General features: G+C 42.5%; 1 protein-coding gene across 1 annotated transcript in view; it reads right to left on the bottom strand.

Annotated features, from left to right (window-relative positions):
• Nucleotides 1-16,131, bottom strand: part of LOC127571382 (neprilysin-like) — a 222,825-nt gene that overhangs the window by 190,769 nt on the left and 15,925 nt on the right. The window contains 2 exon segments of the mRNA XM_052017696.1: nt 4,898-5,059; nt 7,711-7,746. Coding sequence (XP_051873656.1) covers nt 4,898-5,059; nt 7,711-7,746 — 198 coding nt within the window.

The following is a 16,131-nucleotide window of genomic DNA, read 5'->3' as shown; positions in this document are numbered from 1 at the left end:
CCAGTGGCTGCAGGGCTGTAGATATCTCCTGATGTGTGGGAACCCTGCTTGTTACTGAATTTCTGACCTGTGGATTGTCCGGGTTACAACAGTTCACAGGAACAGAACCCTGTTGTAACCTGGGGAATAACAATATTCTTCTCCCTCGAATGCTTTCTTCAAATACATCTGCACCTTATCCTCCACATCTCTGTAAACCAGTTTCATTTGTCCACCACTCTCTGGGTAAAGATATTTCCTTTGGATTCCTCCCTGGTGTTATTAAGGTGTTTTATACCTATAATGCATAGCTCTTCATTGACAGGAAGAATTTTCTCCAGGACGATGCAATCATACATAGAGTCAAACAGCATGGAAACAGATCCTTAGGTTGACCTTCAAGCACCCATTCACACTAATCCTGTACTCACCCCATTCTATTAGAACATAGAACCACACAGCACAAGAACAGGGCCTTCAGCCCACGATGTCCTGCCGAACTAATTGGTATTGGTTTATTATTGTCACATGTACTGAGGTACAGTGAAAAACTTGTCTTGCATACCAATCATACAGATCAATTCATTACACAGTGCATTGAGGTAGTACAGGGTAAAAACATTAATCTAGTTAATGTAAACATTAATCTTGTAATTAAATGCCTAACTAAACTAATTCTTTCTGACTACACGGTATCTACTTCCCTCCATTCTCTGCACATTCATGTGCCTATCTAAGAGCATCTTAAATGTCTCTATCATATTTGCCTCCACTACCACCCCTGGCAGCGCATTTCAGGCACCCACAACTCTCTGTGGAAAAAAACTTACCCCACACATCTCCTTTGAACTTAAGCCCTCTCACCTTAAATGCATGCCCTCTGGTACTAGGCATTTCAACCCTGGGAGAAAGATACCGGCTGTCTACTGTATGCCCCTCATAATCTTATAAACGTTTATCAGGTCTCCCCTCAGCCTCTGCCACTCTAGAGAAAACCACCCGAGTTTGTCCAGCCTCTCCCTACAGCACATGCCCTCTAATCCATGCAGCATCCTGGTAAACCTGTTCTGCACCCTCTTAAGTGTTTCCACATCCTTCCTATAATGGGGTGACCAGAATTGAATGCAATTGGTTGCCCTATTGGAGGCTTTGGAGAGGATCAGGAGAGGTTTACCAGGATGTTGCCTGGATTAGAGGACAATTAAATTATTCTCCTCACATTCCCATCAACTCGCCCCAGACTCCACCACTCATCTACACACCAGGACCAACTTACAGTGGCCAATTAATCCACCAACCCACATGTCCTTGGCACGTGGGAGGAGACTGGAGCGCCCGAAAGATACTCATGCGCTTGTCAGAAAAACATGCAGACTCCACACAGACAGCACTGGAGGCCGGGATCGAACCCAGGTCTCTGGAGCTGTGAGCCAGTGGCTCTACCTGCTGGCCCCTGTGAGTAGGTGTTTTGTCTCCTTGAGATTGCCCCTCATGTTCATTTCAGCAAATGAATTGAAGAAGGAAGCCATTTAACCCTTCGGACCTTTTTTGCTAATCAGTGAGATCATGTCTGATTTGAAATCTAACTCCAAAGACCCATTGTTCCCAATTGCTGGTCAATCACTTTGTTAGAAGAACTTACTGTACTACTTCAGTGACTGGGTGATAAAATCACGCTGCTTGAATGGCACAAAACACCTCAGCTCATGTAACGGACTGGAGCCAGTTTCATAAACCTCTCTTTATTAACCAACTGCAGAACCTTGCACCTCTGAAGAAGAAACTTGCAGATTGCTCAAGCTTGTTTCTCCAGGACACACGTCTACAAATCAGTGAGGAATTATGAGTTGGGGGGTGGGGGGAAGGTTGGAAAGGAGGGGCTATTTCATAAAGAAGTAACCAGAGAAAGTATCCTATCTGGATGCATCACGGCTTGGTGTGGCAACTGCTCTTCCCAAGACTGCAAGAAACTGCAGAGGGTTGTCGACACAGCTCAGCACATCACGGAAACCAGCCTCCCCTCCACGGACTCCGTCTACACTTCTTGCTGCCTTGATGAAGCAGCCAACATAATCAAAGACCCCACCCACCCCGGACATTCTCTCTTCTCCCGACTCCCATCAGGCAGAAGATACAAAAGCCTGAAAACACATATGACACTGTGAAGCAACATTATGACACTGAGCAACACTCTGAACCACTTTCATCACTTTGCACTAAAATGGACTTTGTTTTCTTTGTTCTAATTATGTTCTTTCTTGTAACAATTGTGTATATTTATGTTTAATTTATATTTTACTTGTGAATGCTGCTTATCTGATGCTATGTGCCTGTGATGCTGCTGCAAGTGAGTTTTTCATTGCTCCTGTGCACACATGTACTGGTGCATGTGACAATAAACTCGACTTTAACTTTGAGATGGGTGCTTTTAGGGTGAACTTCCTTCAAGGTGGTCTCAGTTCTGCCACTTAATCTTCAGCCAGATGAGTGGAAGCTTCATTTACCAGTGTGAATTTTGGGATTTGTTAAGAAGTTGAGAACTGTTCTGAGGGAATTTACACCTAGATGTTTACATTTGGGTATTCCCTTAAAAAACAGCTTCTACCCCACTGTGATAAGACTATTGAACGGTTCCCTTATAGAATCATAGAAACACAGAAAAACTACAGCACAATTCAGGCCCTTTGGCCCACAAAGCTGTGCCGAACGTCCTTGCCCTAGAAATTACTAGGCTTACCCATAGCCCTCTATTTTACTCAGCTCCATGTACCTATCTAACAGTCTCTTGAAAGACCCTATCGTATCCGCCTCCACCACCGTTGCTGGCAGCCCATTCCACACACTCACCACTCTCTGAGTAAAAAACTTACCCCTGACATCTCCTCTATATCTTACCCCAGCACCTTAAACCTATGTTCTCTTGTGGCCACCAATTCAGCCCTGGGGAAAAGCCTCTGACTATCTACCCTATCAATACCTCTCATCATCTTATACACCTCTATCAGGTAACCCCTCATCCTCCATCTCTCCAAGGAGAAAAGGCCGAGTTCCCTCAACCTGCTTTCATAAGGCATGCTCTGCATTCCAGGCAGCAACCTTGTAAATCTCCTCTGCACCCTCTCTATGGCTTCTACATCTTTCCTGTAGTGAGGGGACCAGAACTGAACACAATACTCCAAGTGGGGTCTGACCAGGGACCTACACAGCTGCAACAATACCTCTCGGCTCCTAAATTCAATTCCCCAATTGATGAAGGACAATACACCATATGCCTTCTTAACCACAGAGTCAACCTGCACAGCCGCTTTGAGCGTCCTATGGACTTGGACCCCAAGATCCCTCTGATCCTCCACACTGCCAAGAGTCCTACCATTAATACTATATTCTGCCAACATATTTGACCTACCAAAATGAACCACTTCACACTTATCTGGGTTAAGCTGCATCTGCCACTCCTCAGCCCAACTCTGCATCCTATCTATATCTCTCTGTAACCTCTGACAGCCCTCCAAACTATCCACAACACCCCCAACCTTCGTGTTATCTGCAAACTTACTAACCCACCCCTCCACTTCCTCATCCAGGTCATTTATAAAAATCACAAAGAGTAAGGGTCCCAGAACAGGTCCCTGAGGTACACCACTGGTCACCGACCTCCACTCAGAATACGACCCTTCAACAACCACTCTTTGCCTTCTGTAGGCCAGCCAGTTCTGGATCCACACTGCAATGTCCCCCTGGATACAATGAGATGGACTATGACCTCACGATCTACCTTGTTGTGACCTTGCACCTTATTGCACTGCACTTTCTCTGTAGCTGTGACACTTTACTCCGTACTATTATTGTTTTTACCTGTACTACATCAATGGACTCTGTACTAACCCAACGTAACTGCACTGTGTAATGAATTGACCTGTGTGATTGGTATGAAAGACAAGTTTTTCACTGTACCTTGGTACAAGTGACAATAATAAACCAATACCAATACCAATACCAATGCCAAGGTTTTGGAGAATTTGGGGTCTGAAATTCATGCTTCGTCATTGCGCCAAGAGTTCAAATCAGTTGCGCCTGTGTGCTGGACACTGCTTCAGAAATTTGGTTCCAGTGAATTCAACTCAACCTGAAGAGAATGCAGATGGTACTGTATGCACTTAGCACAATTTCTGTCCCTGTGAGTTGAGCAACATTACACACCTTGAAGTGTTATTGCTCTTGGGTAGTAGCGCAAGATGACAAAGAGCAAATCAACAGCAAGTTATATACCCTCACCTTTTTTCTTTGGGGTGAAAGATTATTGGTTATTGGGTTGTTATTGCTTGCATGATATCAGTGTCCATGACCAGTCTTATCTCCTCTGACAGGGCAAATTAGGTGAATCTGAGTTAAAGCAGTCTCTAGAATGAAACTCCAACCTCCTTGCAATGGCACACTTCAAATCTAACCTCAGGAAACTCCAGTACAGGTAAAACAGAACATACTTCCCAAACAGAAGTTATAAAGTTAGGGACAGCTCATGAGGTCTAAAGATAGGCTTGTCATCAAGAATAGATGGCATCTGACAAACCTTATTTCATATTGGACAGAGGAGATCGTAATGGAATCCAATGGACAATGGATGGTGTCTACAAGCCTCATTCCACATTGGACAGAGGGCAAAGATATTAGTGGAATCCATCTGGCAGGAACTAGCCAAGAATGGCAAAGTTTAATCCAGGAAACCATTTTCCACCCACCCAGATTTTATTGGTACAGAGAATGTTCTTCATTACTGCTTAACGTAAAGTCAACTTGTTCAGTACCTTAGGTAAACCAATAACAATCCAGATGATGGAAGCACACTCCACAAAGTGGCTTGAAAAGATGTTTTCTTTTGTCGGTTTAAAATCTCCACACTAATTCTTAAGTCACTGACCTTTCAGGACGACATCCAGCTCATTCCTCAGAATGTCAAAGGTACTGTAGCGAGAGCTGGTCTCGGGGATAACATGCTTCTTCAACCACCCCCCACAGGCGTACTGGTAAAAGTTCTGACAAGGATCCACCGCTGGGTCCATGCTCTCAATAATCCGGGCCGCTAAAGAGAGATAAAGAAGAAAAGTTAAAGGCAAGGCAGAATTTTCCACAGATTTTGAAACGTGCAAGGCTGAAGGTCAGGTTATTGTTCTCTGAGAGGAGATTGGATAGAAGTGGACTTGATCATGACTGAGGGGATGTAGAGGGATTCTGATCCCATTAACATTGTTCCAGGGGACACCTGCTTAGAATTTTAGGCAAAAGATATGGGGATTGGGGTGGTGTGGGGAATGAGGAGAAACCTCTTCACTCACAGCACAGTTATTATCTGGAGTTCACAGTAAAGATAGGGGATAGAGAAGCAACTAATGCCTTTGAAACAAAATTGCATGGATAAAGGGAGAGAATAATTTGCAGGACTATGTAGGAGAACGGAATGAAGTCTCAATGGACATTGGTATTGTAACACTCCTAGAATTCCACATTGTGGTATGTAATCTACAGAAAGCTCTGGGAACACTCAGCAGGTCAGGTGGCATCTGTAGAAAGAAAAACAGGCACAAGAAAATCAGATATGTTTCAGGCTGAAGAGTCTCTGATAAGAAATGTTAACTCTTGTTTCTGTCTCCACAGATGCTGCCTGACCTACTGAGTGTTTCCAGCATTTTCTGCTTTTATTTCCGATTTCCAACATCTGTAGTTTTTTCTTTGTGATTTCCACATGAAAATGACGAGCCTTTTCATCAACAGTAACGTAATAGAGGAAAGGTGTTCAATGGCCAGCTTCTGCTTATCCAACCAATCCTTGTAAACCTAAACCAACATCCCTGCCAGGAGAGAGATATGAGTCATGAATGAGGGGGAATATTCAACAGTGAGTGACTGTGATAAGATAGAACAAACTTTGCATTAATCTACCACTTGTCATGCATTCAGAATAACTTAAAGTGATTTACAGCTACCATTTCAATTTAGAAATGTAATTGATACAATTAATTGTGGCATCACAAAGGTTATAAATAGATTATTTAAAGATTTTACAGCCTTAATATCAAGAGACTTTCTCCTGACATTTAAAAAGTGTATATAAAGAGTGGTAACATCGTTTAGATTAGATAGCACCACTGTATCATAAAAAGTCTCAGCAAATTGTTTGAGAAAGGGAATGACATTGAGCTTCTAGGCAGTTTTACTGTGTTTTTAACAACATATTGCAAAGATCCGCAGATCTACTTTGTCAGGATTCATTAACGACACGATAGCAAAGTGCTGCAGAAGTAAGAAAACTGAAATAAGGCAGAAGACTCTGGGGACAAACAGGGATGGATTGCACTAACAGCTGGGTCTGTGGAGAGTCACCAGCTGCTGCAGCATGCAGCGAGATAAACAGGAGCAGGCGTAAGACATTCGGCCCTTCCTGTCCACTCTGTCATTGAATATAACATTGGGTGATCCTCCATCTCAACTCTCAGCCTGTTCTCCAGCTGTGCACTGCAGAAGTTGGAAACACTGGAGTTCAGATCTCTCACTCCACCCCTGGACTCACCATTGAATCTCGAGTGATGCCAAGTTCCCGAGACGAGGGGCTGGATATTCATTGTACCCAGTCTCTGAGCCATAGGCCAGTCACAGCTCCACATTTGCAACCATCAACCTACAACCATCAGGTTCTTGAACCGAACTGCACAACCCTAACCCTACCTCAGCAACGGAACACCGTGGACTACCTCTTGCACTGCCATGGACTTGTCTCTGATTGTGTTTTGTTTTGCACTGATGTTTTGTTTTGCACAGTCTTTTTTTCTTTTCATTGTCTTGTATAATTTATGTATAATTTATGTTCTGTGTGTTGTCTACATCTATGTGCCTGTGATGCTGCTGCAAGCAAGTTTTTCATTGTACCTATACCTCACCGTACTGGTGCACATGACAATAAACTTGACTTGACACATCTTTCAGAGCACCAATCAACTGAATGGAGTCGCCAATTTAAGAGGTGAATTTGGCTGCTTTTCTTTATTTCATTGTATATTTGTGCTTGCAATTAATTAACAGCAGCATCATGTGTTTTCAGATAAATTTACTATTTTAAAACCTATTGAACTATGTTTTTCTCAATCAATTAATTTTTTTTTCAATCTGGTTCTTTGATCATTGGAGATGTTTGGAAACAGCGTCAGGGGCCTTTGCGCTGAAGTTACAAGGTAAAGACGCCTGCTCACTATGGCCTGTGGTCAAAGTTCATGGACAACCATGTCTTGAAGAAAGAATGCAGTGGCAACACTGGCATTGGGAGCGGCACAGAGCAAAAATTTAGATCGGTGACCGTGAGCTGGGATTAGCCCAATCCAGCCAATGTTCCTAGGGGAAAATTAGAGGCAAAGAAAGGGGATAGGAAGGGAAAGAACGAAAAGTCTATGATAGATTGGAGGGCAGCAGAGCTTAAATGAGGAAAGGAATGACTGGTTCCCGGTTTAAGGGGAAGAGTGTAGAGCAAAAGGTCTGGAGGAGGTCTAAGTACTAGAAAATTAATAAATACATGAGATTATCCTTAAAAGGAAGATACATTTATGAATGCTGGAAATGTGAAATATGGAATTGCTCCTTCAGTCCAGAGGCTGTTGCTCCCAGTTGAAAGGTGAGCTGTTGTTTCTCCTGGAAGGGTGATTGTGTGCTCAGTTGGATTAGTAAGAGTTCATTCCTTCAGCTTACCTGCTGATACACATTCTGGCGTGGTACACGTCTCATCTGTAGGCAAACAGAAAGAAGATGTCAGGAGCAGCCAATAATCCAGTAGCACTAGCATTAATCAGATGGTACAAGTGTGCCAAATGCCTTCTTCACTACCCTACCTACCTGTGTCAACATCTCTGTTATCTGCACTCTACTCATCCATGATCACTTTCACAGAGGTATAGTCTCTTAGGGAGCACACATCAGCCTAGATTTATTTCAAAGTCTATCATCTGTAAGATTCTGAATGCCACTTGAATGCATTTGGATTACCAAGACAAAGTAGGCTGCTGACCAAGTGCTGGCAATGGGGATTAGAATCAGTAGTTATTTGATGGTCGGCATAGATATGTGTGCCAGTTTCTGTGACTCTTTTCCTGTGTCTGACTCTAATGTGTTCCATTATCCTCCTGGATTTAATAAACATTAAAATATTTAAATAGTTTTGTGGTTGAAGAGTCCAGAGCCACAGATGCGATAAGTCTTTATTCAATCGCTAATGTGGAGGAATGGGGTTAGTGCATATGGGTGTAGGGCCAGCATGGACATAGTGGGCCAAAGGGCCTGTTTCTGTGTTGTACTACTCAATGACTCTAACCGAATCTCCCTTCCAGTGTTCAGCCACTGTAAAACTCTCCTAAATCCCAAGTTACATCACATCACTTTCACCATCATACTGAACAATGCCAACTCCCATTTTGATGAGGGCTGGCTTTTAAAACTCTCACTGTTATTTTCAAGCCCCTCTGTGGCCTCACCCCTCCCACTCTCTGTATCTTCCTCCAGCCCCACAGAGATCTGTGGTCCTCCAGTTTTGGTGCTACCTTGTTGGCAACCACTGTTAGCAGCTGGCAAAGCTTCCTAAACCTTCAACTTCTCTATTCCCTGGAACTGTTTCGGGGAGACATAGGATGAAGGGTATATTTCTTCATAGATTGAAGCCAGGATGGCTGTGGTGATATGTTGTTGATTGATAGGTTAACGACAGAAGTCAGAGTTAGCGAGTGAGAGAGAGAACGAGAGTGAGAGAGAGAGAGAGAGAGAGAGAGAGAGAGAGAGAGAGAGAGAGCAAGAGAAAGCGAGACCAAGAGAGAGCAAGAGTGAGAGAGTGAGAGTGAGAGAGGGAGAGAGGGAGAGAGAGAGAGGGAGAGAGAGAGAGAGAGAAAGAGAACACAAATAAAGGAAGATTCTGTGAAATGCAGAGTTGTAGGAAATACCCAACAGGTCAGACCATGCTGATGCAGAGAGAAAAACTGTCAATATCACAGATAACTCCACAGAGTAGAACTAGAAACTTATAATACAGCTTCCCAACGTGAAAATGACCCATTCATTCCTGATCCCTGCTTCCTGTCCATTAACCAAACCTCAATCCACTCCACTATTTCACACCAAGGTTTGTCCAATATCTCTTTTCTGGTACTTGTTGAAGTCCAAATACATCACATCGATTAGTTCGCCCATATCTATCCTGCTAGTTACCACCGCAAGAGAAAATGGATGACCTCATTGACTTGTCAACCACATGGTTTCATCGTAGCAATGGGAAAGCCTTAACTCTATGTCACTTTCCACAGATGCTGCCCGATCTACTGAGACTTTCTAGCATTTTTTGTTTTTATTTTCGCCAATACTTAATGGATTCAATTCTGCAGCTCTGGCTAAAGAGCTTCTCTATACATTATATCATTGAAAGAGTTCTAAAAACTAACTGCTATTATGTTGAATAGCTGATGGTTTATGGACAGGGATTGTTCATTTAAATGCCAGAGGTACAGCTGAATATTATTACCATCTTGGACCCACTGTTTATAAGGCAAAACCAATATGTATGCATGAACAATATTGTTGCTGTCAGCATGAATCCTGCCACCTGGGACATAGACTTGAAATCAGAGCAACGTAAGCACAACTATAAGGTGCCAAGGAAAAGAGCTAGCAGCACCTGTTTCAAAGGGGAATCAATATATATCTAACAGAAAAAAAGCACTTCAGGAGTTGAGCGAGCAGCCACTTTGTTGCAACTGTATATAGTGCTCATGGGACCACATTTGGAATACAATTTTGGTCTTCTCATTCAAAGAGGGATACAGTCGCATGAGGGAAGTTCAAAGTTGGTTCATTTGGTTAATTCCTGCGATAAAGCAAGTAGACGACTTTGTATGGAGCACTGAAGAAACAAAATCTTCATTCTCCACTGGACACTGGGGAACGGATGAGCAAATTAGGCTTATACACTGTTGATTTCTGAAGAATTAAAGGTGCTCTCATTGACGTCTACGAGGCTCTGAAGGGTGTTGAGATTTCCTGTCAATGAAAATTGGTGGGTATTGATTCAGAACAAGGGGCCACCCATTAAAGCAGAAATGAGGAAGAATGAGCATTGTGAATCTTTAGAATTCTCCATGCCAATAATCTCTTGAGTCTGAATCTCAGTTAGTATGGTTTTCCCAATCAGAGCTAATGAGGAAACTGTGTCTGCAGTTCTTTGGATTATCGGGCTATTTTAAATCTAGTATTGTGTGATGAGAAAGGGTTAACTAAACATTTCGTAGTTAAGCGACCTTTAAGGAACAGTAATCATAATATGATAGAATTTCATACAAAGGCCACACAAAGTTTAATTCAATCTGAAACCAGGTTCTTGGATCTGAATAAAGCAAATTATGGCTATAGTAAGTAAGGGAAATATAATAAAATATATAATGATTACTTTTCAAAGAATTAATATACATATTGGTTTACATGTTTCCCTTTAAGGCAAAAAAAAGTAATGTGGTCCAGCAATGGAATTAAAGTTAAACATAATATAAACTCAAAGGAAAAGGTCTCTAACGTTGCCAAAAGAAGCAATTAATCTGAATGAGAAAATTCAGCAAAGACAAATACATTATGAAGCAAAGGGAAAACAGAAGGTTAGGAGCAGATCAAGAAACATGTAGAAAATTGTAAAATGTAGGAAAATGCAAGAGAATTATACATGTTTTTTACAGATATGTGAAAAGGAAAAGATTGTCGATAGTTAATGTGGGTCCCTTACAGACGGAGGCGGGAGAAATTATATTGGGGAATACAGAAACAGCAGAGAAGTTAAATAAATACTTTGTGTCTGTTTTCCTGGAGGAAGACCTCTTGAAAATAATGTGGAACTAAAGATCCAGAGTGAATAAAGAACTCAAAGAAATTACCATTAGTAATAAATAAGTATTGGGCGGCACGGTGGCGTAGCGGTTAGCGCGACGCTATTACAGCGCCAGCGATCGGGGTTCGATTCCCGTCGCTGTCCGTAAGGAGTTTGTACGTTCTCCCCCTGTGTCTGAGTGGGTTTCCTCCGGGTGCTCCAGTTTCCTCCCACATTCCAAAGACGTACTGGTAGGTTAATTTGGGTTTAAAATGGGCGGCGTGGACTCGTTGGGCCGGAAGGGCCTGTTATCATGTTGTAAGTAAAAAAGAAATGATGGGCGGCAAAAGGCAATAAATCCCAAGGACCTGATGACCTGCATCCTGAGGATTTTCCCAAATGAAAATGGGAGGTAGCAAACGTAACGCCGATATGTTAGAAAGGAGGGAGAGAGAAAATGGGAAACTATTGACCTGTTATCCTGTCATCAACAATGAAGGTAAATGCTGGAATCTATTATTAAGAAGCAGTTACAGAGCACGTAAAATAATAACAAAAATTGGGCAGGGTCAATGCAGATGTATGAAAGAGAAATCATGTCTAACTAAACTGTTTGAGTTTTTTGAGGTAATAACAAGCAGGAGGGATATGGGTGAACCAGCTGATGTAGTGTATTTGGACTTTAACAAGTCACAGATAAGAGATATTAAACGAAGTTGGGGTAATATACTGGAGTGGATGAATGAACAAGAAGCAGAGAGTAGGAATGAGTGGGTCATTTTCAGCTCGGGAAACTGCGACCAGTAGGGACTGCTGCAGGGATCTGTGATGGGTCTCCACCTGGTCACTATCTACATCAGTGACTTGGATAAGGGGTTCCGATGTAATGTATCCAAACTTGCGGATGTTACAAAGTGAGGTGGTGGACTGCCGAGTGAGGAGGATGCAGAGAGCCTTCAGGAGGATGTAGATCGGTTAAGTATACGGGTAAGGACATGCAGACAGAAAGAACATAATATGGCAAAACATGAGGCCATCAACTTCAGTAAAAATAATAGAAATGTGATATATGTATTAAGTGGGCAGGCACAGTAGTGTAGCGGTTAGCGTAACACTATTACAGTGCCAGCGACCCAGGTTCAATTCTGCCCACTGTCTGTAAGGGCTTTGTACGTTCTCCCCGTGTCTGCATGGGTTTCCTCCGGATGCTCCAGTTTCCTCCCACATTCCAAAGGCGTACAGGTTAGGAAGATGTGGGCATGTTATGTTGGCGCCGGAAGCGTGGCGACACTTGCAAAAGATGCATTTCACTGTGTGTTTCGATGTACATGTGACTGATAAAGATATCTTATCTTAAAAATGGCAAAAGAATTAAAGAATTTTCAGAGAGACGCGGGGATCAGTGCACACAAATCATTGAATGCTAATAAGCAAGATCAGCAAACAATTGGGAAGGCAAACAATATGTTGGTCTTTATTGTAAGAGATCTTGAGTGCAAAGTCAAGGCATCTTGCTCCACTTATATGGAACCCTGTTGAGGCTACATGGGTTACATTGTGTTCAGGTCTGGTTTCCCTACCTAAGGAAGAACATAATTGCCACAGGAAGGGTACAGTGAAGGTTCAGCAGACTGATGAAATACATGATGATGCTGGATGAACTCAGCAGGCCAGGCAGCATCTGTGGAGAAAAGCAAGAGGTCAATGTTTCGGGTCAGGACCCTTCTTCAGGACCCTTCTTCCTGAGGGTCCTGACCCAAAATATCTACTGCTTGCTTTTCTCCACAGATGCTGCCTGGCCTGCTGAGTTCCTCCAGCATCATTGTGGTTTTCATCTAGATTCCAGCATCTGCAGTCCTTTGTTTCTTCAGCAGACTGATCCCTGGGAGTGTGGGATTGTCATGTGAAGAGAGATTAGAGAGATTAGAGAGATTAAGCAGACCAGGACTGTACTTTCTTGACTTTAGAACAATACCATTGAAAGGGCCTTGACAAAGTAGATACAGTTGATCTTTCTCTTGGCTGGGTACCTAAAACCATGGGCCACAGTCTCAAAATAAAGAAATGAGAAGAAACTTCTTCACCCAGAGGCTGATGAGTCTTTGAAATGCTCTACCCAAGAGGGCTGTGGACACTCAGTGGGTGAGATTATTCTAGACTGAGACCCTGAACATAGAACAGTACAGCACAGGAATAGGCCCTTCAGCCCACGATGTCTGTGCTGACCATGATGCCAATCCAAACTAATCCCATCTGCCTGCATTTGGTCTATATCCCTCCATTCCCTGCCTATTCATGTGCCTGTCTAAATGCTTTTTAAATGCTTTTAAGATGTAGTAAGTTGTTTTTAGATATAGTAAAAGTCTGAAAACCTGAAAATCTTATTTTTTGGAAACCCTATCTGGCTCTCCTAACACAATAAGAGAAAAAACTAGGAATACTCAGGTGAGGAAACATCTGTGGGAAGAGAAACAGAGTCAATACTTTAGACTGGAGACCTTCGTCAGAAAAGGAGACAAAAGAAGCTTATTGGGCTGCAGGGTGGGGTGGGAGTGTCTCTGATGGGCAGAACTGGGGTGACCATGGGGAGAAGCTGTAAACAAGGTGTCCGGTCAATGAGTAAATGAGAGCAGTTAGAGAGTGAGAACATAAACAGAAGAACATGGACAAAAGAATGTAGGAGCTACAAAATGCAGGGCAGGTGAACATGCCCGGCAAGTTAGGCTGGGCACGTCCTCTGCTCCCACAGAGAGAAAGGAATAAAAAACAAACTGGTTTCTCATGCTCAATGGTTATGGGATATTGTGTCATACCTAAATCTAGAGAAGATCTGTTGTTTAATTCTTGAATCTAACTTAGACTTTCAAACCCTGTGGGGACCTTTTTTAAATTATTTTCAAAACCTTTGATTTGGTGACTAAAATACAGACATTGGCTGATAATTTTAGGTTTCAAGGGTTTTTCCTTGTCTTTTATTAAACAACTTTGGTTTTGGTAGTGGAGGTAGATTTTTTTTATAATAAAAATATTCCAATTTTTTTCTTTATTAACTAACTATTACATGTGATTATTAATTCAGAGTATTGTGATCTTAAGTATGATTTAACACAATGTATTCAGTAGTATTTTTATCCTTTTTTTTGATGCATGTACTCTATTTTTTTCATGGATTTAATAAAAATATTGTAAAGAGAAAACAAACTGGTTTAATTTTACAGATGGATGACAGACATAGACAGATAAATTAAGTTACCTGAAGTTGTAGAATTCAACGTAGGCACAGATGCTGGAATCTGGAGCAAAATACAAGCTGCTGGAGGAATTCAGTGGGTCAGGCAGCATCTATGGGAGGAATGGGCCATCAATGTTTCAGTTCGAGACCCTTTATCTGGACTGCTAAGCCCTGATTTAGGGTTTCGACCCAAAACATTGACAATTCCTCCCCCTCACAGATGATGCTCGAACTATTGAGCTCCTTCAGTGGATTGCTCCAGATTCAAGCATCTGCAGTCTTGTGTCTCTAAAACTGATCAGAGATTTGATAGAATTATGCAAGACCATTACTGGTTCAGATGAGGCAAGTAGGAGAAAGTTGCTCCCACGGGCAGAGAGGATAAGGGGACACAGATTTAATGCAATGAGCAAAATATACAAGGGAGGGGATGTGGAAAAAAACCTGTTTATGCTCAGTTATGATCTGGACCACATTGTCTGTAAAGAAAGAGAATCAGGACTTTCAAAAAGGGATTGGATAGGCACTTGAGGGAAATTAATTTACAGGATTAGAGTGAAGAGTGGGAAATTGAATGGATTGTGGTACCAGGATATGACACTTTATTCTGCATTCTGTATTGTTTTAGCTTGTAGTACATCAATGCACTGTGTCAGGAATTGATCTGTATGAACAGAATGCAAGACAAGTTTTTCACTGTACCTCGGTATAAGTGACAATAATAAACCAATTCCGATTCCAATTCCAGAATGACTCTTTCCAAGCCATAGGAATTCTATGAAGCTGTTTCCATTGACAATTGCTTCAGTAACCAGAGGGCACAGATGGATCAAGGGTTGCCAGACGTATCAGGGTTTCTTTATCCTTACGCAACTAGTTGTCGTGACCTGCAACGTTTTGCCAGAAAGGACGGTAGAAGCAGAGACACAAGAGACTGCAGGCACTGGAATCCAGAGCAAAGGAACAAACTGCTGGAGGAACTCAGTAGGTCAAGCAGCATCTGAGGGGAGGAATGGATAGATAAAAGGTCTCGACCCAAAACATCGACTGTTCATATCCCTCCACTGATGCTGCCTAATCTGCTGAGTTCCTCAGCAGTTTGTATTTTGCTAGTACAAGCAGATTTAAGTGATAATTATTGAAGGGGAATTGAATGAATGGTTCAAGGGTTGAGAAGTACAGAGTCATGGGGAAAGAGCAGAGAGGGAGACAGTTGGCTGATGTAATGCAAGTCCCTATGATTACCTCTCTAATTCAAGCAAGTGGGAATGCTTTAACTGAAGTAGTGAACACAACCTTCATGGGAGGATTCCTTGCCTTGAAGTTGGAGCGGTAGAGAGATGTCAATCGAGAAATCAGTACATGAGGCAGCAAAAAAGTTGGCAGCATCAAAATCCCTTATTAACAAGAGCAAACTGAAACATGAGGAGACAGACAATTCATTCGTTCCTCTCCAGTTGTCTATTCATGACTGTTCCAACTGGCCAATCAAAGTGGGGCTCTGGAGGATCCTGCTCAGATTTGGCTGCTCTTAGAACTGTGCCCCAATCCCATGTCTGCTACAGTTGTATGTAAACCGTGATCTTAACCAATGGGCCACAGCAGACTCAAGCGGAAGTGGTAGATGCGGGTTCAATTGTAACGTTTAAGAGAGGTTTGGATAGGTACATGGATGGGAAGGGTTTGGAGAGATATGGTCCAGGTGCAGGTAGATGATCAGGGTGGCATGGACTAGATGGGCCAAAGGGCCTGTTTCTGTGCTGTAGTACCCTATGATTCTCTGACTCCCAGTACAGACTGGTGTCAAGCAAGGCTGCCCCATCACATCTCCACTTTTCTCCACTTTTCCTGTCTCAATATTGTACCTCATCGTCAACAGGCTGAAATGGAGCTGATCTTACTGGCCACCTACATCCATTCCATTCCAGAACCAAGGTCCCTCCATCCTTAGGAACATTATAAGGGGCATAGATGAGATGAATGTGCACGTGGATTGAGATGGGTACATTAACAACATTTAAAAGAGACTTGGACAGGTACATAGATA

Source organism: Pristis pectinata, chromosome 6 (genome assembly GCF_009764475.1).
Source record: "Pristis pectinata isolate sPriPec2 chromosome 6, sPriPec2.1.pri, whole genome shotgun sequence".
Lineage (NCBI taxonomy): Eukaryota > Metazoa > Chordata > Chondrichthyes > Rhinopristiformes > Pristidae > Pristis > Pristis pectinata.
The sequence above is the reverse complement of the archived record's forward strand: the minus strand, read 5'-3'. Positions and strand labels throughout refer to the sequence as shown.